Source organism: Elephantulus edwardii, unplaced genomic scaffold (genome assembly GCF_000299155.1).
Source record: "Elephantulus edwardii isolate Elephantulus edwardi_28Jun2011 unplaced genomic scaffold, EleEdw1.0 scaffold00045, whole genome shotgun sequence".
Taxonomy (NCBI): domain Eukaryota; kingdom Metazoa; phylum Chordata; class Mammalia; order Macroscelidea; family Macroscelididae; genus Elephantulus; species Elephantulus edwardii.
This window is the reverse complement of record NW_006399795.1, coordinates 14120538-14141208: the sequence shown is the minus strand read 5'-3', so window position 1 is coordinate 14141208 and position 20671 is coordinate 14120538. Positions and strand designations below refer to the sequence as shown.

General features: G+C 49.1%; 1 protein-coding gene across 2 annotated transcripts in view; it reads left to right on the top strand.

The window, feature by feature from the left end:
- PRDM16 (PR domain containing 16) overlaps positions 1-20671 on the top strand; it is a 509116-nt gene that overhangs the window by 432873 nt on the left and 55572 nt on the right. Inside the window, exon 4 of one of the 2 annotated variants that reach the window (XM_006885814.1) lies at positions 7013-7151. Coding sequence is in view for 1 of the 2 variants with exons in the window: in XM_006885813.1 (XP_006885875.1) it covers positions 7013-7147 (135 nt within the window). In the remaining variant the exon portion in view is untranslated. The remainder of the gene's footprint in view (positions 1-7012; positions 7152-20671) is intronic. The other variant, XM_006885813.1, reaches the window with a different exon arrangement.

Sequence of the window (20671 nt, the reverse complement as noted above, 5' to 3'; positions counted from 1 at the left end):
TCTCCTCTCCTCTCCTCTCCTCTTCTCTTCTCTCTCCCCCTCTCCCTCTCCCTCTCTCTTTCTCCCTCTCTCCCTCTCCATCTGTCTCTGTCTTTCATTTTGGAGAAATGGCTTCCATGAGTTGCCTATTTTCCTAAAAGCCATCTTCTTCCCTCGTTCCCTCTCTGCCTCTTCTCCTTCCTTCTTCCTCCTTCCCAAGCAGATGAGCTTCAAGCCCAACAGCTTGCCCACTGGGAATCTTGTCCACTGGGTTACAGCATGACCGTGGTCATAGCTCCAGGTATTAGCCTGCTAAGTCCCCTTAGGAGGACTCCCCTCATCCTGTCACTGCCCCCTGAGTCACAACCACCCCCGTCATTGCCCAGAGCTGTAACCCTGTCACATTCCCCCACTCATGGCTCCCCAAGTCATAGTCCCCCAGCCATAGCCCCCAGTCATAGTCCCCACCCCAGCCATAGGCCCGAGGTCCCTAATGCAGGAGGTGGATTTATGAGCTCGTCCAGGCCATGTCCACACCAGGCTGAGGTGTTTCTAGAACACCTTCCCACCCCCTTCCATCATAAGAATGGACTTTCTGTTTCACCTACAGGGGAAACCATAAATTGTAGAGTGTGTGTGTGTGTGTGTGTGTGTGTGTGTGTGTGTGCGCGCGCACTCGTGCCTCGTGCACAAGTGTTCACACAAGAAGAAAAGACACCTCTGACTCTGGAGCTGTGGGCCCTCACTAGAGGTTGGGGTGTGCAGGTGAACCTGCCCTGGCTCCTGCCCAGAGCCACTGGCTGACTGGCCATCAAGGGGATGCCTCCCCGTGGGGAGAGGAGGCTTATGCACAGTGGGCTTTGGGGGAGCAGCGGTCCAGCAGCAAGACCAGGGGCCCTTGAGGGCAGCTCTCGCCCCTCCTTCCAGTGCTCGGAACCCATTAGGCGAGCCGACGACAGATGCCTGGGCGCACTGCCCGCCCTGCACACCGGCCAGCCAGCGCGGCCGTGCCCATTAAACACCAAACAGCCCCGCCGAGAGCCCACAGCGAGAAGCGCAGGAAACCTCAAATGATGTGCAAAAAAAATCATAAAGGTTAAGAGAATTTTTCCATAACTCCGCTTCATAACTCAGCATTTCTGATGGGGGTGATTTATGAGCTGGGGGAGCTGGAGAAAGGCCCAGGGGGCGGGGGGCTGTGCGGCCAGGGCTGGCAGCTGAGACAGGGCCTGGCGGGGCAATGGGCAGGCGGCAGCTGCCTTTGCAGATTCTGTGGTTCCCAGGACTCGGCCTGTAGCAGCCGCAGAGCCCAGCTCTGGAGAGGTGATGGGGAAGGGGGTCTCAGATCCAGACAGTGTGGTCTGAGACCACTGTGGTCTGGGGAAGCCCCCACAGCTGAGCCACTTCCCAGCCTGCCAGCACCATGCCCTCCTGACCTCCTGCTCCAGCCTCCCTCCCCTTGAATGACTGGGTACTCACCATGTATTGTAACTCTTTGCATGCATGCATACATATATATGTACCTACATATATACAGGCATGCATGCGTACATATATATGTACCTACATACATACATTCTTGGCACCTAAATGCTGATCTCTATGCCACTGAGTCCAAAATAGGGCCAAACTCTGCCTCCAAAAGCCCCCAGCTGACTCAGGAGGCACCAAACCCAGGGATCCAGCTTGTAGACACATGACAGGAAGCACGTGATGTCTATTCAGGGGTGGAAAATGGGCAGGTGAGCTCCCCAGCCTGGCACCAGCCAGACACAGTCACCTCTAGTGCCAGGTTCTTAGCATGCAGCTCATAAAGGCCTATCGTGGTGAAGAAAGTGTGTCCAGCTGCACATAATAGCTATTATGACCATCAGCATCTTCCTCCCCAGAGCACCCATGGAGCTAAATCGTCCTGCTATGGCCCAAAGTCTGAGGGCTGGAAGCGTGTGACCTAGCTGTCCTACTAGACAGGAAGTCTCATCCCACAAGAGGTGGGAGGGACCTGGGATAGCTCCGCCCCACTCTCTGATTCCAGATTTTAAGGCCTCTGTGGCCCTGGACTTGTCCTCACTCTGCAGCAATCCAGCCTGCAGCCAAGATCTCAGGATCTGGGCACATAGGCAGCTGGACTGAGCACCGGGCCCTGCTCCTGGGACCACTGTGCATACAGGGCATATTTCTTTCTTCTTAAAAAGATAATCACCACCTCAAAGATCCCTGGGGGTGATCAAAGAGGATCAGCAGGAAGCACCAAGCATGATGCCTTATACAAAAACAACTCCCCTCACACTGGACTGCACAGGCCCCCAGCACCCTGAGAAGGAGGAAAGAAAAGAGAAGGGAGCTCAGAGGGACGCAGAGAGACCCTTCTGTCTAGAGCCCATGCCATCCTCCCTGAAGTCAGAAATGGCCTGGGTCCATCCACACCCCATGTGAGAAGCACCCTGCAGCATCCCATCTGTCTACCCACCAGCAAGGAGTGGTGATCCTGAACCTCTGGAAACAGCCCCCGTGGCCTGGAGCCCCAAGGGATCACATCTGTGTGGCCTCTGAAAACCTGCTGGTCCCCACTCCCTCCCACCTCACAGTCCAGCGGTGTCCAGGCGACCCTCAGTGTTGGTGCAGGCAACACTCAGCTGCCCAAGCATGATGGTGGATGCACACAGTCAGCCCTTGGACATGTCCAGGCAGATGCAGAGTCTGAGGTCAGGGATTCTCTTGCTGGCCCTGAAGTCAGAGCCTCAGAAGGAAGAAAGTTGAGCTGCTTTGGAAGAAGAGGTTAGCCATGACTTCCTTATCTCTCAGGAAGCCAGCCCTGGAAGCCCTCTGAGTAGATGAGGATCCTTTGACCTTTGGAGGGGGCCACGAGGAAGCAAGCCACACCCTGTGACTGTCCCCATGAGTCAGGAGAGGAGTTTTCCAGGAATGAGGGGCCGAACTAGGAAATGAGAGGACCAGGGAGCAGACCCCTGTCTACAGGCAGTCAAGGTGGAGGGAGGGGGGTGGCAGGACTGCCTGGCATGAGGCCAGCTCCCTGAGTGTACGTTGTGTCTGGCTTTCCCCAGCACTCAGAGAGGGACGCAGTGGCCTGAGATCCACAAAGCAGGGTTCAGTTGGAGCACAGCCAGTGTATCTGCTAAGCTCAGGCACGTCAGATGGGTGATATTTCTCCAGCAGAGAGAGGTTCAGGCAAGTGAAGCCAGGTGCACATACCTGAAGGGCTATCATGTGAGAAGAGAGATTGATGCTGCCAGTTACCACAATGGGGAAGTCTCCAGAAGGCAGGGGCTGTCCACCCAGAAAGGATGCCTAGTGATCCAAGGTAGTCAAAGAAAAGCAGTGCTGGAAACATGGTGCTTGATGTCCAAAGAACAGGCTGTCCCGGGCCTATGATGGGAGGTGTTTAACGGAGCCTGAACAGTCTTGGATCCATAGTGCTGAGGGTTCACGGATCCTGCTGTATTGGGCACAGGGTGGTGGGTGAGCTCTCATGGACACACTGTGGTGGGTGCTCAGTGACACCAGCTGCCCTGAGTGCACAGGGGTGTATGCTTGTGAATGGGTGGTCGTGAGCGTACCGTGATGAGTGGGCATTGCAGCAGCTGTCTTGGGCACACGGTGATAGAGTGTTCATGGAACCAGCTCTACTGGGTGCGTGTTAGTGGGTACGCATGATGGGCTGTCTCAGGAGAACCATGAGAAGTTTTCCTACATCCTGTCGTGTGGGGAGGATGGCGGTAGATATCCACATGACCAACTGTATTGTATGTGGGGAGGGGAATTGGGGGGGGAGTCTTGAGAGAGTGGTGTTGATAGAAGAAGCTGTTGTACCACTGGGGTGGGGGGGGCCTAGAATGAGCTGTCATGTGATCACTGTGGCTCAGGAGCATTAATGGTGAGTGTTCAGATAAAGGGCTGTCTTAGGGTGCCCGGGCTGTGTGTTCTAGACTGAGCTGTCCCCTGTCCACATGGGTGGATGGTTGTAGAATGGACTGCCTTGGGAGAACAGTGATGGGGTCGCTGTACCTTTACGTATATAAAATGTAGTTTGCATTTCTTGGTTTCAAGCACTGGAGGCCTTAAATGCCGTTAGATTGACTGAGCCGGGCTTTCCCATTCAGCCCTCCTGTGATGCCACAGAGTCTGGGGAAATGTGGACATGGCAGGCACAGTCTCCCCTTTCACAGAGCAGGCCAGCCTGTGGCCTGCTCACCTTGCCACAGTCCCAGCACCTGAGGGATTTGGAGTCACGCCTTCTCTGTGACATGGCCCAAAAGAAGACACAGAACAGCCCCCAGACTGTCCACAACAGAATGGGGTGGGAGTGCATAGTTCAGAATATTCTGGCTCTGACATTCAGAGAAGCAGGAAGAGTGGCTGAGACCAGCCACCCGTCAGCACAGTCAGCACAGGGGCTGAGGCAGGACCCACAGGGGCTCTGGTGGCACCATTGGGAGGGCCAGTCAGGCATGGCAATGCTGCTTCACAGATGCCCCATGCTTCTCCCCTGACACCCACACACACACACACTCTTCCACCTCCACCTTTCTTCTGTCTTTGTGCCTTCACTGTTGATAAACACTACATCTTGTAATAGAAAGTCAATTTAAAGTGTACCGTTCTGTAGCATTGAATGCATTCACAATTGGTGCAGTTACCACTTCTACCGAAGCACTGGTCACCCCAAAAGGGCACCCCATATTGTGCTGTATCAGCCAGCAGTAATTTCCTGCTCCATGTCCCCAGGCCTTGGACAATCGCTTCTGTCTCTGTGGGTTTGTTATTCTGGGCCTTCATTGCAGTGGAATCATGCGCCGTGTGGTCTTTCACAGCCGACGTCTTTCTCTCAGTGTGATGTGGAGGACGTTCAGCTGTGTGGGCCAGGTCAGTGCATCATTTCTTCCCTTGTTGTGTACGTGGAGCTGGAACTGACTCACACAGCCGACCCTCCAGTGGGTTTTCAGAGGCAGTAAATGGCCGGGGAGGAGATTGCCTATCCTTCTCCCATGGCTCAGCCCGTAGATTCGAACCATGTGCCTTCAGGTTGGCAGCCCAGCATCATGTTAGAACTGGCTCATTAGCTGACACTTTGGTTGATTTCTAAGCACGTGGGAAGAGATTGCCCATCTTTCTCCTGAGGAGCCAGTGGTGGATCTGAACTGCTGAAGAGGTCCAGCCTTCATGTCAGCAACTCAATTCCACACAGACGAGGCCACCAGGGAGCACCCCACTTTTCTTGTGTACCAGAGTCGGAACCGACCCATCGCTGACCCTCCAGTGGGTTTTTGGTGGCAGTAAACGATGTGGGAGGAGCTCATCTATCTCCCAGGGAGCAGGTGGTGGATTTGAACCACAGGCCTTTAGGGTGGTAACACAACTCGTGGCCACTAAGCCACCAGACCAGAGGCCACAATCTGTTTCTCCTTTCATCTATGGCTGAATGTGGGCACCGTTTGCACCTGCTGTTGTAAATAGTGCTGCCGTGAACCTGGTGTGCAAGCGTCTGCGTTCGCCTTTCTTCGGCACGCATCTGGGGAGCTCTGGTGGAGCACTGTCTGGGGAGCACTGGTGGCCTGGTTGCAAGAAGCTGCACAGCAATCCTAAAAGGGCAATGTCTGAGTTACATGCTAATTCTCTGTGTAACTTCTTGAACCAATGCCACACCATGTTTCACAGCAGCTGCAACATTGCGTGGTGCCACCAGCTATACAAAAAGTTCCAGTTTCTCCACTGCCTCGCCAACACTTGATATTTTGTGGGTCTTTAGATTATTTGTCTGTAAGTTTCTTACCTTCTCAACTTTTACTGGGACAAATGATGTCCCCTTGCTTTGTTTGACCACACTTGAGTCCATTCTTCTGACTACGTATTTCTCCTACCTGTGCGCACGTGGAGAGACCTCCACCCACTTGGAAAACTTTGCCCTGCCAGATAAGCCTGTCCATCTGGACATACCTGGCCTCCTAGACAGCACTGTTCACATAGATTGCCTGTGTCTGCCTAGGTCCACCTGGGCACACCTGTCCACCTCTTCCCCCTGAACACAGCCTGTATGTTGGATACAGGTCTTCCACTGCCAGAACCTCACTGTGGTAGCTCAGCCCCTGCCATTGTCCTTGTTTCTCTGCTCCTTCCTCCTCTGGGCTGGGGCTGGGGCTGGGCTTCCTAAGCAGGTCTTCAAGATGCTGTTGTCTACAAAGATTCAGAACGAGAGTCGGCACTAAGCAGCACAGGCGGTGGTGGTGGTGGCGGCGCCTCCTCCCTCCCAGCTGCTCTGCCTGCAGCCTCTGCAGCTCCGTCCAGCAGCTCTTCTATCCAGGAACCCCTCTCTCAGCAGCCGGGCAGCCGCTCAGGTCTCCTTGTAAATGGCCAGCTCCCAGGCTTAGACGGAACAGCAAGCAGCAAGCTGGGAAACATGCTCACAGCAGGTTTCCAGCATGTCGCGGGCAGCTGCTGAAGACACAGTGAGAACAAAATACACCAGAAGCAAAGACAAGATCAAACGTGTCTCTGAGGACAGGGTGAAAGTGGCCTGGCATTTAGCATGCCGCTGGGGTGTCAAATGGAAACATCCCCCTCAGCAGGCAGTGAGGGGCTTGTGTTACTTTCAGGGTGCTGCAGATAGGGGAGTGTGTGTGCTCACACACAGTCACCCAGGCCCAAATGCAAGCACGCACCCCAACTCTGCCACTGTAGCCTTCAACAATGTTTTCTTTCTTTAGCCCAGGCCGTAAGGAAACCTGTGTGCAAACCCTTGTTCCTAGCATATGTCACCTGGGGAGATTTGACAGCCCTGGGGTATTATTTATTGCCTGGTCAGAGCGGCGATCTGATCAGTGAGATAACAAAACTCATTCCCAGCCTCTCCACTGTCTCCACCATGGGCAAGCCAGCTGGTGTCCAGGGAAGCTGCCCTCCTGGCCTAAAGCCCACACCACCTGGCCGCTGCCTGGGCAGATGTAGAGGATGTGGGCTCTCTAGCAGATGAGGCACCTCTGACCTCACTCACCTTGTTCTCTCTGTTCCTGTGCAGATTTCAGAAGACTTGAGTGGCGAGAAGTTCTGTGTGGATGCTAACCAGACCGGGGCCAGCAGCTGGCTCAAGTACATCCGTGTGGCCTACTCCTGTGATGACCAGAACCTCACCATGTACCAGGTCAACGAGCAGGTGAGTCCCGGCTGGCACACAACCACTGACCTCAGAGCCAGTTTAAGGTACCTGGTCCAGTTTAAGGTACCTGGTCCTGTTTAAGGTACCTGGTCCAGTTTAAGGTACCAGAGCTGACAAGAGAGCCAAGGTGAAGGCCCTCCCACTCCCAAACAGGTCCTTTCAACAAGTTGGTCTAACGTGGAAGCAGCTACTGGACTGGATTTCTGGGGAGTCTATGAGCACAGATTTACTTAGCACCACCCCCTCTGTGAACCCCACGATAGCTTCAATGGAACCTTCTGTCTGTAGCCTTTTCTATGCTGCCTGGGCTTCCAAGTGAAAAGGTGATGGTGTCTGGCATGAAGAAAAGTAGCCAGAGTCACTAGCAGCCAAGACTGCGGGCATTCAAGCCCCTGCAAAGTCTGCCGCCAGTGAAACACGAGAGTCACGGAGAACAGGAACTGTCCGCACGAGAATTGTGACTAAGTGGCCCGCACTGCTTGCCCACCTTCTCCAGGTGGGCTCAGTGCCTGGCTGGCCGGAGGTGCCTCCTTGTCAGCCAGGCAGCTGCCTGCCTGGGGTCTCTGAGAACCTGTCTCACAGCCCAGCCAGCTTGGTGAGGTGACTGGCACAGAGCCCTGTCCTCTGGAGGGGTCCCGTGACTCCTGAGTGGCATGGTGGTGATGAGAAGCCCAAGTCACTTCGGATGCCAGCACTCAGCACTCCGGCTCCAGCCTCCCAGAGGCAGACAGTGTTGTGCAGACAGCTTGCTGTGCTCTTGTACTTGTAACTCGTCCCCACCCCCCAGGGCCATGGGCATGCAGGCAGGCACCACCTCCAGGCCCACCAGCCCACCAGGAGAGGATAGGGGATGTCCTACGCCTCCAGAGGGCAGTTTGCATCTAGAGCCAAGAGCCTTGAGGGCAGAGCTAAGCCTGCTTGGTTGAGTCCTTTGTTCCTGGTATCTCAGTGATGCTAGGAAGCCCATCAACCTCTTGAACCAGTGGCTTCGTCCTGTGTCCTCAGGGCACCATCCCCTCCAGGGGTCCTCGGGGGCCCCTACTTTCTTTGATCAACGTAATTTGCTTTAGCTCCATAATGTCATGGGTGATAACCTTGCAGCTTCATTTTGTCAAAGGGACCTTTATTTGCTTTAAAAGATGAGATTCGGAGAGTGGGAAACATTAAAGATGGTGAATATTATCAATGCCTCCGAATTGTGCCCCTAAAAATGGTTGAAATTGTAAATGTTTTATGGTGGATATTTTACTGATAAAATACTGGGTGGACATTTCATGAACATGAAATTATAAATGTTTTGATTGATGAGTTTTATTTACATATATATATAAAGATATATACATATATTAAAATATATGTAAGTGATTAGATAGATGATAGATAGACAGACAGATAGAGGTGCTACAGATATATAGATACAAATAACAGATATGGATGTAGAAATTAATATACATAAACATGCTGTCTTGGTGGCTGCTGAAGAAACAGAAATAGAGCCTTTGATTTTCCTAATCATAAAACCACCCAATGAGCTGTGGTGACACAGTGGTTAAAGTGCTTGGATGCTCGCCAAAAGTTCAATGGTTCAAGTCCAGAAGTTGTTCCATAGGAGAGAGCCATAGTAGTCTACATCTGTAGAGATTACTGGGCGGAAAGCACTCTGGGACAGCTCTTGTCTGTTCAGGACACAGGTCTGTATGACTTAGAATTGAGCAGATGGCAGTTGTTTAAATAAGGATGTTCCAGGCAGTGAGGAGTTGTGAAGTATGGTCACCAAATCCTACGTTTTCCCTCTGGAGGGGAAAAAGAAAAGAAAGAAGGAAAGGTGTTTTTGAAGCCCACATAAAAAAAGAACGCCTGCTCATGCTGACCTCTGCAAGGTGTCACACACAGCTCATCTCCTGACTCTAGAGACAAGTTTGCAGAAGGAGCGCACAAACCAAGACTCAAAAAGTCTAGAGGCCCAAGAAGCTGCAGGCAGGGCCGAGGTAGTTCTCAAGTCTCCTTCTGGACCTGGGCTTGTTAAGTGCCATCGAGTTAGCTCCGCCTCACAGTGACCGTGTGTACAGACAGCTGATCCTGTGCCCTCCTCACAGTCTTTGCAGTGTTCAAGCCCTCTGTTCCCATCACCTTCAGTGAATTGTCAGTCCATTGCCTTCAGGGTCTTCCTCTCTTTTGCTGACCTTCTACTTCTCCAAACATGACACTGGCCTTCCTGATAAAGTCCCCAAACCACCCGAGACCAAGTCTCTCCATCCTCATTTTTTTTAATATTTGTATTGGTTTTCATATAACAATTCCTTTACCTTATGTTTCATTCACATGTTGTTGTTGTTGTTATTGTTGTTGTTGTGTGCCATCAAATTGAGTATGACTCATAGTGACCCTATGAACAGCAGATCTGAACCCTGTCCTACCCTGTGCCATCCTCACACTTCTTGACACACTAGAGCCCATTGCAGCAGTCACCCTGTCAATCCACCTGGCTGAGGGTCTTCCTCTCCTTCCCCAACCCTCCACCCTTCCCAGTGTCATGTCCGTCTCCAAGGAAGAGTCCCTCTTGGCAACACGCCCAAAGTATGTGAGGCAAAGCCCCATCAGTCTTTCCTCCAAAGAGCACTCTGGCTGTACCCTCTCCAAGGCGTATTTCTTAATTTTCCTGGCCGTCCATGGAATGTTCAGTGCTTTTCTCCAACACCACAGCTCAAAAGCATCAATTCTTTTTCTGTCATCCTTATTCATTGTCCAGGTCTCAGATGCATAGCGTGTAATTGGAAAGACCATGGCCTGAATCAGACATACCTTAGTCCTCAAACCGACATCACTGCTCCTCAATAATTTGGAAAGGTCCCTAACTGCAGATATTCCCATTGCAGTGTATCTCCTTGTTTCCTGACTGCTCATACCATGCATATACATTGTGTTATATACAATCCTTCATCCACATTGTGTTTCATATAATCAGGCATTCTATTGTACATTTTTTTATTGGTTTGCCTACAAAGTTTATATACATTGTGTTTCACACACTATTCTTCATTCACATTGTGTTGCTTTTTTTCTTCTTTTTTTTATTTCTTGCAATTCTTTTTTATTCTTCTTATTTTACTCTGATTTACCTACAAAGTTCATATACATTGCCCCTCACACAGACCCCCACACCCCACTTTACCCCCATCACCCTCATTTTTTTTAAACAGGTCCAAAATTTATTCATATCCACAACATGCAAAATGAAACCTTTTAAGATCAGGATCTAGAGACAAAGTAAGAACTGCATCATCACTACCTCTGAGGTGGAAAAGCGGACATTTAGAAAGGTTTCCAAGGACAAGGACTAAAACCCGAGACAATTTTTCCTATTGCTAATTCTCGAGTACTTATGTTGTTGCTGTTAGGTGCCATGAAGTTGACTCCCAGCAACTCAAGTGAACAACAGATTGTAATCTCACCTGGCCCTGTGTCGTATGCATAATCTGTGCTGTGCTCAAGCCCCTTATGTCAGTTCATCTCGCTGAGAGTCTTCCTCTCCTTCACTGACCTTCCTCAGCTCGATGTCTCTTTCTTTTTTATTTTTCTATTTTAATGAACATTTACAGAGATTTTGGATTTCCAGTCATTCATTGTTGCACTTTTCTCCCCGCCCACCCCCAGTTCTCTCTTCTCCTTGAAAAGCAAAAGAAAAACTCCCCGCACACCCCTACCCCCACCCCACCCCGAGTATACTCCACTCTGCATAACCGACATCCAAGCAGATATATGCACACCCATGTTTATCGTGGCTTTGTTCACAATAGCAAGAAGTTGGAAACAACCCAAGTGCCCACCAACAAATGAATGGATAGAGAAGCTGTGATATATTCACACGATGGAATACTACGCTGCATTGAAAAACAAGGAACTCATGCAATATTATTCAAAATGCGTGACCCTGGAGGACATTATGCTGAGTGAAATATCTCAGTCACAAAATGACAAATACTGCATGGTACCACTGTTGTAGAATGAGGCTGACATCAGGGTGGGGGTAAGACTGAGAAAAACTGGATAAATTATGTTTACTGCATTGAAGCCGAAGAGGGGGAGAACACCCCCATTTTTAAAGAGCACTGTGGCTGCCCTTCTTCCAAGAGAGATGTGTTTGATTTTTCTGTCAGTCCATATAGAGTAGTACACATTCTTCACCCACTTCATCAAAGGCATAATTCAAGGTGTTCTGTGGGCTTCCTTTTTCACTGCCCAGCTTTCACATGCATGTGAAGCAATTGAAATCAGGCCTAGTCTAAGCCCTTCAGTCACTCTCCTGGACCCAGCTGCTGCTGGTCTCTGTGAAGGGACCCTGAGCGTGAATTCTCTTCTGCCCTGGAATAACTGTGACCTTCTGTTGAAAACCATTTCTTTTCCTTATTACAGAAGGTAGGGTGCGTCTCCAGGTTAAGAATGTTCAATTTAACAGAGAGCTCGCACTTGGGAGCAGACCATAAGCTTCAAGTCCATGGTATTTGATATAATGGAGTTAAATCAAATGGTTCATAATGACAAAACATGGTTTACTCGATGACACTCATGGAAGCATTGAACAATTTTGGTCTTTGGTTCCTATTGGTCGGCTCTCAGAAGAAGACACACACTCCCCTTTACAAGTTGAATCCCGCTGCCATCAGCACTGTGTTGAGTGTGTGACTTCGTATTTGGCTTACATTTCCCCCTTCTTCCCCCTCCAGAGTGTAAATCTGATGCAAGTTCTGGTAAAGCATTGAAAAAAGGCAAGAGTTTGAGGAAGAAGACTCAGGCTTAGAAACTGCCAAGCCAAAATGCTTATTAAAGAATTAGCCTTTCATCGCATTGAACCATGGACATAAAGTTAAAAGGGCAAGATTCTAATATGGAGAATTTCACCAAATTTTACCCCACAGTTACCAAGGGCCTCTACTGCCATGCAGCCAGTTATGATGAGCACATGTAAAGCTCTATACGAACTTCTCTGGATGGAGACTTCAAGACATCAATTCCCGCAATGAATGGCCCCTGGCTGTGGCGGACCCAAACCCTGGCTCTGCAGCACCAGCTCCACCGTCCCTGACACCAGGCCTCTCGCCTTCAGTAGTGGTCACTTTCCCCTCATCTTCCCCTGCATTGCTTAGTTATTAATGTTCCCATAGTGTCAACTCAGGAATGCCCTTCTGGTATGCAAGACATCAATGGAACAAGAAAGTGTGTGTTGAAGCTTCAGTATGCTTGGCTCCACACTCAACACTCTTGGCACCAGCTTCCAGGAAATTAAAAGATGAATTGTATTGGGAAAGTCTGCTGGCAGAGACCTCTCTAAGGTACTGAGGAGCAGCAATGTCAGTCTGGAGACTAAGGTGTACCTGTTACAGGCCATGGTCTTTGCCATTACTTGCTATGCATTAGAGAGCTGGACAATGACTAGGGATGACAGAAAGAGAATTGATGCCTTTGAGCTATGGTGCTGGAGAAGAGTATTGAATATACCATGGACTGGTAGGAGAACAAACAAGTTTGTCCTAGAGAGGATGAAGCCAGACTACTCCTTGGAGGCAAGGTTGCATTCTGAAGTTCCATCTGACATACTTTGGGCATGTTGCAAGGTGGTATCAGTCCTTGGAGAGGGACGTCATGCTTGGGAGAGTGGAGGGGCTGCACAGGAGAGGAAGACCCTTGATGAGATGGATTGATTCCATCACTGGGGTAATGGGGATAGGTGTGTCAGAGACAATGAGATTGGCAATGGATAGAGCAGGGTTTAGGGCTGTTGTACATAGGGTCACTATGAGTCGCAGGTGACTTAATGGCACATAACAACAACAACAAACCATTATTACAACTTCATCTTACTTGGATCCATAATTAACACCCTTAGTACCAGCAGTCAGGAAATCAGGAGACGTATTGCACTGGGAAAGTCTGAAATTAAGGACCTCCCCACACTATTGAGGAGTAATGATATTAGTTTGAGGACTAAGGTGCATCTGATTCAGACCATGGTTTTTCCGATCACTTGCTGTGTATCTGAGAAGAATTGATACCTTTGAGCTGTGGTGTTGGAGAAGAGCACTGAATATCCAATGGACTGCCAAAAGAACAAACAAATATGTCTTGGAGAGGGTGCAGCCGGAGTGCTCTTTGGAGGCAAAGATGACGAGGCTTCGCATCATGTTGGTAGGAAGGGCTATTCCTTGGAGAGGGACAGGATGCTTGGAAGGGTGGCAGTGAAGGAGAAGATGACCCTCAGCCTTGTGGATTGACACAGTGACTGCCACAATAGGCTTTAACGTGTCAGAAAGTGTGAGGATGGTACAGGATAGGACAGGATTCAGATCTGTGTTCACACTCAATGCAGCCACACCTAACAACAACAACAAATCATTCTAAGAACTGTTTCTTCAGCATTCGCTATAGTATCGAGTCTGTATAGACACACATATTCTTTTCTATTTATTATGTTTATGGAGCTCTGGTGGCTCAGTGGTAAGGAGCTGCACTGCCAACACAAAGGTACGTGGTTTGAAACCACCACCTGTGCCACAGGAGAAAGATGGACAGTCTCTCCCATACAATTTATCGCATCTGAAAATCCACGACAGCGTTGACTTTGACTCAGTCCTGACTCCATGATATCTAACACATACAGCATTGTGTTCATTATGTTTTGGAAATGTTTTAAGTGCACAGCCCATGGCTGCTATCAAGTTGACTCCTGCACTCACCGTGACCCCCTCCATCCAGTTTCCAAGGCCACACAGCCTTACAAGAGGAAAAGGCCCATGTTCTTTCACAGAGGAACTAGTGGTTCAAACAGCTGGCCTTTCTGTCAGGAGCACCACCCCACCAGGGCTGTTTTTATATGCACAGAAAGGTAATAATCTGTACTATAAAATAAGATGTCAGTTTGAGGACTAAGGTACATCTGATTCAGACCATGGTCTTTCTGGTCACTTGCTATGCAGCTGAGAGCTAGACAATGAAAAATAAGGATTACAGAAGAAAAATGGATGTGTTTGATCTGTGGTGTTGGAGAAGAGTGCTGAACATCCCATGGATGGTCAAGAGAAGAAACAGATGTGTCTTAGAGAGGGTGCAGCCAGAGTGCTCTTTGGAGGCCAGAATGATGAAGCTTTGCCTCACGTACTTTGGGCCTGTTGCTAGGAGGTGCTGTTCTTTGGAGAGGGACATGGTGCTTGGAAGGGTAGAGGGTTGGTGAAGGAGAGGCAAATCTTCGGCGAGGTGGATTGACAGCAGGCTCTAGTGGTTTAGGAAGTATTAAGATGGAACAGGATAGGACAGGGTTCAGATCATAGATAGGGTCGCTATGAGTCATACTCAACTCAATGGCACCTAATAACCTAACACACTAAGAAAGGCATTTGATTGATAAGCACCATAATGGGCTTAATCAGGACAGAGAGCACAAGGACGGCCTAGGAGAGGCCAAAGTTCAGGTCTGTTGTTCACCAGGTTGCTATGGGTTGTAGTCCACTTGATGGCAACTGACAACAACAACACCCATAAAGACCTTATACACCTGTTCCAACTTTTTTTGGTTTTTTCCTTTGTTTTATACTGATTTTTTCTTTATTTTAATGAGTTATTTACCAACTTATTCCTACATCTCAAAAGTATGTGAACTTTCACTAAATATTTACTGATTGAATAAAAGGGCTTTTAAAAATATCTTTTTGGAAAGGGTACATTAGATTTTAAACTTTTTTTTTAAATAAAAAAGTAGATTGAGTCAATTTTGACCCCACAGGAAGTGTTTCTGCTCCCTGGTCCTGACAGGAGAGGCAGGCTGCCGCCAGATGCAAGTAACATTCTAACTCTTTTGAGTAGCTAAAATAAAGACTCCCTGAAATACTGACGGTCAAACAAAGCTTTCTAAGACACACAACTCTTTGAAAAAGAAACGTTTCATTCTATTAACGGAGTCTCTCAAATTTCCCATAATCCCAAGAGTTTCTGTGAGAACTTCCTGGTCCTTATGGACTCTCAAAAAAAGTGAGACCCCTTTCTCTAGCTCACGCAAACACACACACTCAAATATTCTCCCTCTCTCACTATTTCATATGTATACATGCAAGCAATCTCCCTCACAAACACATCACTCATAGATAGTGTTTAATCTCTCTGTCTCTCAACACTTTTTCCTCATTTTCTTTTTTTTTTTTATCTCTTCACTTTCTCCTCATTTTCCATGGATATTTTTTCTCTGTTTTCTTCTCTCTTTCTCTCACACACACTGTTGTTGTTGTTGTTGTTGTTATTTCCATCAAGTCGCTTGTGACTCATAGCGACCCTATATATACAATAGCTCTGAACCCTGCTCTATCCTTAGCCAACCTCATTGTCTCTGACACACCTACCCCCATTACCCCAGTCACTAAGTCAATCCATCTCATCAAGGGTATTCCTCTCCTGCTCTGTCCCTCCACCTTCCCAAGCATGATGTCCCTCTCCAAGGACGGAGCCCTCCTTGCAACGTGCCCAAAGTATGTCAAATGAAGCTTCAGAGTCCTTGCCTCCAAAGAGCAGTCTGGTTTCACCTTCTCCAGGATGAACCTGTTTGTTCTCCTACCCATCCATGGTATATTCGACACTCTTCTCCAGCACTACAGCTCAAACACATCAATTCTCCTTCTATCATCCCTAGTCATCGTCCCACTTTCTCATACATAACAAATAATTGCAAATATCATGGCCTGTATCAGGTGTACCTTAGCCCTCAGACTGACATCACTGTTCTTTAGTACTTTGGAGAGGTCCTGACACCACTGACACCACACACTAAACAATGTATTTCTCTCTCTCTCTCTGTATTCCCCTCTCTCCCTCTTTTTATCTTTCTCTGTGTATCTGTGTGTGTGTGTGTGTGTGTGTGTGTGTGTGTGTCTTCCTCTACCTCTATCTCACACATACACCCCTTTCTAAATACCAAATGGATCCCAAAGGGAAGAACTCCGTAGCTGAACTCCATACTCTGCATCCAGGTTGCCCAAGTGTCTTCAGTGGGGAAATTACTTCTGTCAGCAATTTAATGCTCATGATGCATGACCTTTGCGCTAATTTCCAGAGAAGAAAAGAGATGGCAGGAAAGGGCTTCAGCTTCCTGATGAGAAAGTTCTTGAAGCCACAGTATCAGAGAAGACATGCCCCGTGGCAGGAGAAGGGGAACAAAACCTTCAAGCTAGGAACCAGGGTGACATGGACCTGGCTTGGTTTCCTTCCCAGCCTTCCATGAATGATGTCAGGACTCCACAGACTCAGTGTCTGTCCTCTGGACCAGCTCTGGGGCTGAACAAATCAGTAGCAGAGGGGAGATCAGGGCAGTGGTGACACCCTTCAGCCCACCCCAGGCTTCTCCCAGCCTCCACTGGCTGCAGAAGGTCCCATGTGCAGGCTGACTTTGGAAATGACCTTAGCTTCACATTCCAATGACATGTATGTTTATATATACAGACACGTATTGGGGTACATCGGGAGCCCAGAAAGCTGAGCATGACAGTGCTAGCAGCTAAAACCTTGATCTCCAAGGGGTCTACTCAGACTTTAGGCCATGTCTTTCTTCACACAGACTGAGACCTGGTCTGGGGGCAGAGTATGAAGATCTCAGGTAGAAGGAGGGGAGGGTCAAACATGAAGAAAAAGGCCAGCAAGTGTCCACCAAGTTCCCCGGAGGATTTGCTCCAATGAGCACATGCTGATGCCTGCTTTCAAGGAGTGACTGGCAGGTAGAGCCATGGGTGACCCAGGCACTGAGACCCCTGCCTCCTACACACACAGGACCCCTGAGAAGCGGTCTGGCTCACATGAGCATCTGAGGAGCAAGAAGTCTCCTGTGTCCTCTACCTTGGGAGATCTCAGGGGAGCAATGGCCACCTTGCCACTCAGCCTCACTCCTCTGACACCCTTCACCCTCACCCTTGAAGCACAGGCTGAGGAACTGAGCAACAGCAGAGGCTACATGGGGCCATCAACTTCCTCATGGACTCTGGCCCCATCACCCAAAAGGGGCCAGTGATACGCAATGTATATGGAGAGGCCACAAATTATCAATGATTAGGACTCCTGGACTTACATCATACAAGTCCTTCAGGTCCTGGAGTGGAGAGACCAGGGCCAGCAGCCAACAGGAACTGAACATCAACATCATCAGACAGGCCACAGAGGAACCAGGCCTATTGCTAGCACTGTCAGGATGGTGGGGACAAACTGAGCATCACTGAAATTGCCCCTGGGTTCTAGAAGGTGGTAGAACATGGCAGTCCACTTACTCTGTCATCTCAGCATGAACCAGAAGGCAGAGGCAAGCCCACCAGGACCTCTGTTCCCTCTGAGTGGCCTGACTCCTCCCCTTTCAGCAATACTGTCTGCTCCCCCCCTCCACCGCCACCGCCACACACACACACACACACAGAGAGAGAGAGAGAGTCCCCTTTTTTGGAAAAAGCCAAGATATTTGCACCACTCCGGGGTCATTCCTTCTCCCACAGCTATGGGCAAGCAAGTTGGTCAGAAACATTTCTGGAGACACGGGCAGGATCTGTTCTTGAATTTGTTTTAACATTCAGAAAGCAAACAGGAGCAAGGGAGAAATGCCCCCAGGAAGCAGAGGTGGGAAGGGGCTTATCCAAGGTGTGAGTTTAAAACAAAACAAAACACACCACTGCCTCTATATATATATATAAAGAGAGAGAGTATGTCATTGTTAGTGCAGGGTGCCAAGTGGCCAGGAGGCCAGAGGCCAGGGAACGGTGGGAAATAGGACTGTCACATGCTCATACTGGGGAGCAGGACCCCAGGACTCCGTGTGTCAAGCACACCTTACAAACTCAGCCCATGAAACGCAACTGGAATAGGTCCAGCCAGCCCCTCTGGAAAAAGCCAAGGCCAGTGGCAATCTGGGGACAGAGTAGAAGGGGTAGCTGGGGCCGGCCACAGGCAGACCTTTGGAGCCCCAGCCGCAGTGCGCTAAGCCGGGTCTCCCCAAAGTGGAAGCAGACGAGGCTAATCTCTTTCTCTGAGTGTGATACACAAAGGCATTTTATTAGCAGATTAGCCAGACTGATAGCCACGCAGCCCGCGCCCTGAGAACCGGCCTGGCTTCTAATGAAAACCCGGTGCGGCCCGGCCCGGACGGGAGGCCTTTTTCCTTTTGCTTTCGTTTCCTTCGCCCCAATGTAGTCACTCTCCTCCATCGGGGTGAGCGATCTGCCAGGGTTGGAATGTCCAACGAGGGGCACTGGGCATCCACTACTCACCCACTGCCCCCCTCATTGCAAATGAGCTTCGCTTTTGTTCCCTTCAATTTTTTTTTTCCAATTTAAAATCTTTCACTTAATTTGCTGGGTTAAATGTTGGCTTTCAACAATTTGCTAGCATTTTTCCTTTGAGAGGAGGAAGGGTAGGGCAGAGAGACTCGTTTTTGCCTTTCCTGACCCGTTGACAAAAGACTTTCAAAATATTATCACATTTGTTGGGATTCAGAAAGCAGCCGCATTGTATGGAGGGAGCTCTCTTTGGTGCAAACAGGGCCTCATTTTGGCCAGGGACAAAGAATAAATTACCTGCTGTCACCATTTCCCAGGATTTATATTCTTCTTCTTTATCAAATGGAACACTTCATCGAGAAAAACCATTTCCGAACAAGGCAGATAATTGCAGTGGGGGCCGCTGATTTATATATGCACAAACAAGACCTGCGTCTAAACTTTGCAATGAGGAAAAAGAGAAGCCTGTAGAAAACCTTCTGTGTCTGAGCCGCTGGGAAGGTGCTAGGATTTAGGACAGCGTCATGTGAGGCTGGGGCACAAATGGAAAACCTCAGATGCTTGTGGGAAGAGGGGAGAATAACAAACGTCAAAGACCTCAAAAAGGGGGCCTTCTCCTCCCTGCAGCCAGGGGAAGTGGCCTCTGTCCCTGGGGTACCTGTGCACTGCCAAGCCCAGAACCACTCTGCATGTCCCAGCTCAGCTCAGAGAAAGCAACAAATCATGCATCCTAAGGAAACTCTGGAAGCAAAGGCAGGGACTCGAGAAAAAGAAATCAAGGCGGAGGGCACGGCCCCTGCTGGACCCTGAGTTTGACCCAGCTGCTGCTTCAAACACCACACACTCAGCTAGGCTAGTCCCCTGCTCATCACCACAGGGAGATGGCCTCCAGTTTGAGAATGAGAAGTCTTTTAAAAGTACACACCGAGCCTCCCCAAACCTCAGTGCGCCTAGTCTCTTTGGGGATCCCCATGAAACAAGAAACACCCAGGCAAGCCCTGGGGACCAGCGTCCTCCCTGGGCTGAAATCATGATCATGAGGCAAATTTGCTTTACAGCCACGGAGTTTAGAGGAATTCAAATTCTACTCGATGCATGCCAGCCTTTTGTGAGAAAGGCCCCCCTTGCCTTGTGCCAGAGCCTTCACAAATCCAGGCACAACTGGACTCAGAAATCCAGGACGGAGGGAGATGGATTTTTTTTCCTTTTTGGTAAGATAAGCATGTCTAAAGAGATTGTATCTGGTTTGCTCCTACCCTCCTCGCGAGTTTCTCAAAGGGATGGAAGAGGAAGGAGCGGCCTGCAGGTCCACTTCTTCGTGGTTTGTGTTTATGAGAAAATAATTTCTCTCTGGGAAGAAGCCGGGCAGAGAGGAATAGAGCCTTTCACGTATCTTCCATCTTCTGACTCTCATCGACGATCTAGCAATTTCTACCCAATAACAAATGGGGTGGAGTTTGCTACGTCTTTAAATAAAAAATTCCAAAACCAAGTTGCTAGGAAAATTATGAGGCTTCAGTCTTTGTGTTATTTGAAAGTACCATCCCTTTTGTAAAGTGATTTAATATTTTTAAAATATATGCTCATGTGATCCTAAAGTGGAGGGGAAGCCCAAAGCTAGCTGCCATTGTGTTTATTAAAATATTTCTTTGTCTGAAAGACTGTTGCTGAGGGAAAGAAAAAAAAAATCAACAAACAACGATATTTATTTTCTTAAGCACCAAGATCTAAGTGAGTATTCCTGGTGCTACACCCAACTTTTTTCAAGCAATTCTGCTGCATTTTGTCGCGAAAGAGGCCATTGTTGTTCGTCCCAGGACCCCTTTTACCCACAAGGAGCTGCCCGCCTGCGTTGGGAGTGGTTAAAGAAGAAAACAGGGTCACAAGAAAGATAGTTGCAATTCCGAGGACCAGGTTTTTTAGAGCTGGTGGTGTTGCTTGGCCAGGTTCAATAAAGGCATTGTCGTGGTTGAGAGAACCTCAAGTGTTGAAACAAGGTCTTAACTTCAGATCAAGGCCTGTTTGGCATCATTATTTTTTAAAGCCGTTTAGAGCAGACATTTATTGGAGCTAGTAAACTCGGCTGCTGTTAAGCTCTTCCCCACCCCCAGATCCTTAAACCCAAGAGGAGAGAGATCCCAGCTCAGCCAGGCCAGGCCGATGCTCTCAGCTCAGCCCTGGGACTCAGGCGTGAATTACTCTAGCGTTGCAACTGTTTACAAAAAAAAAAAAA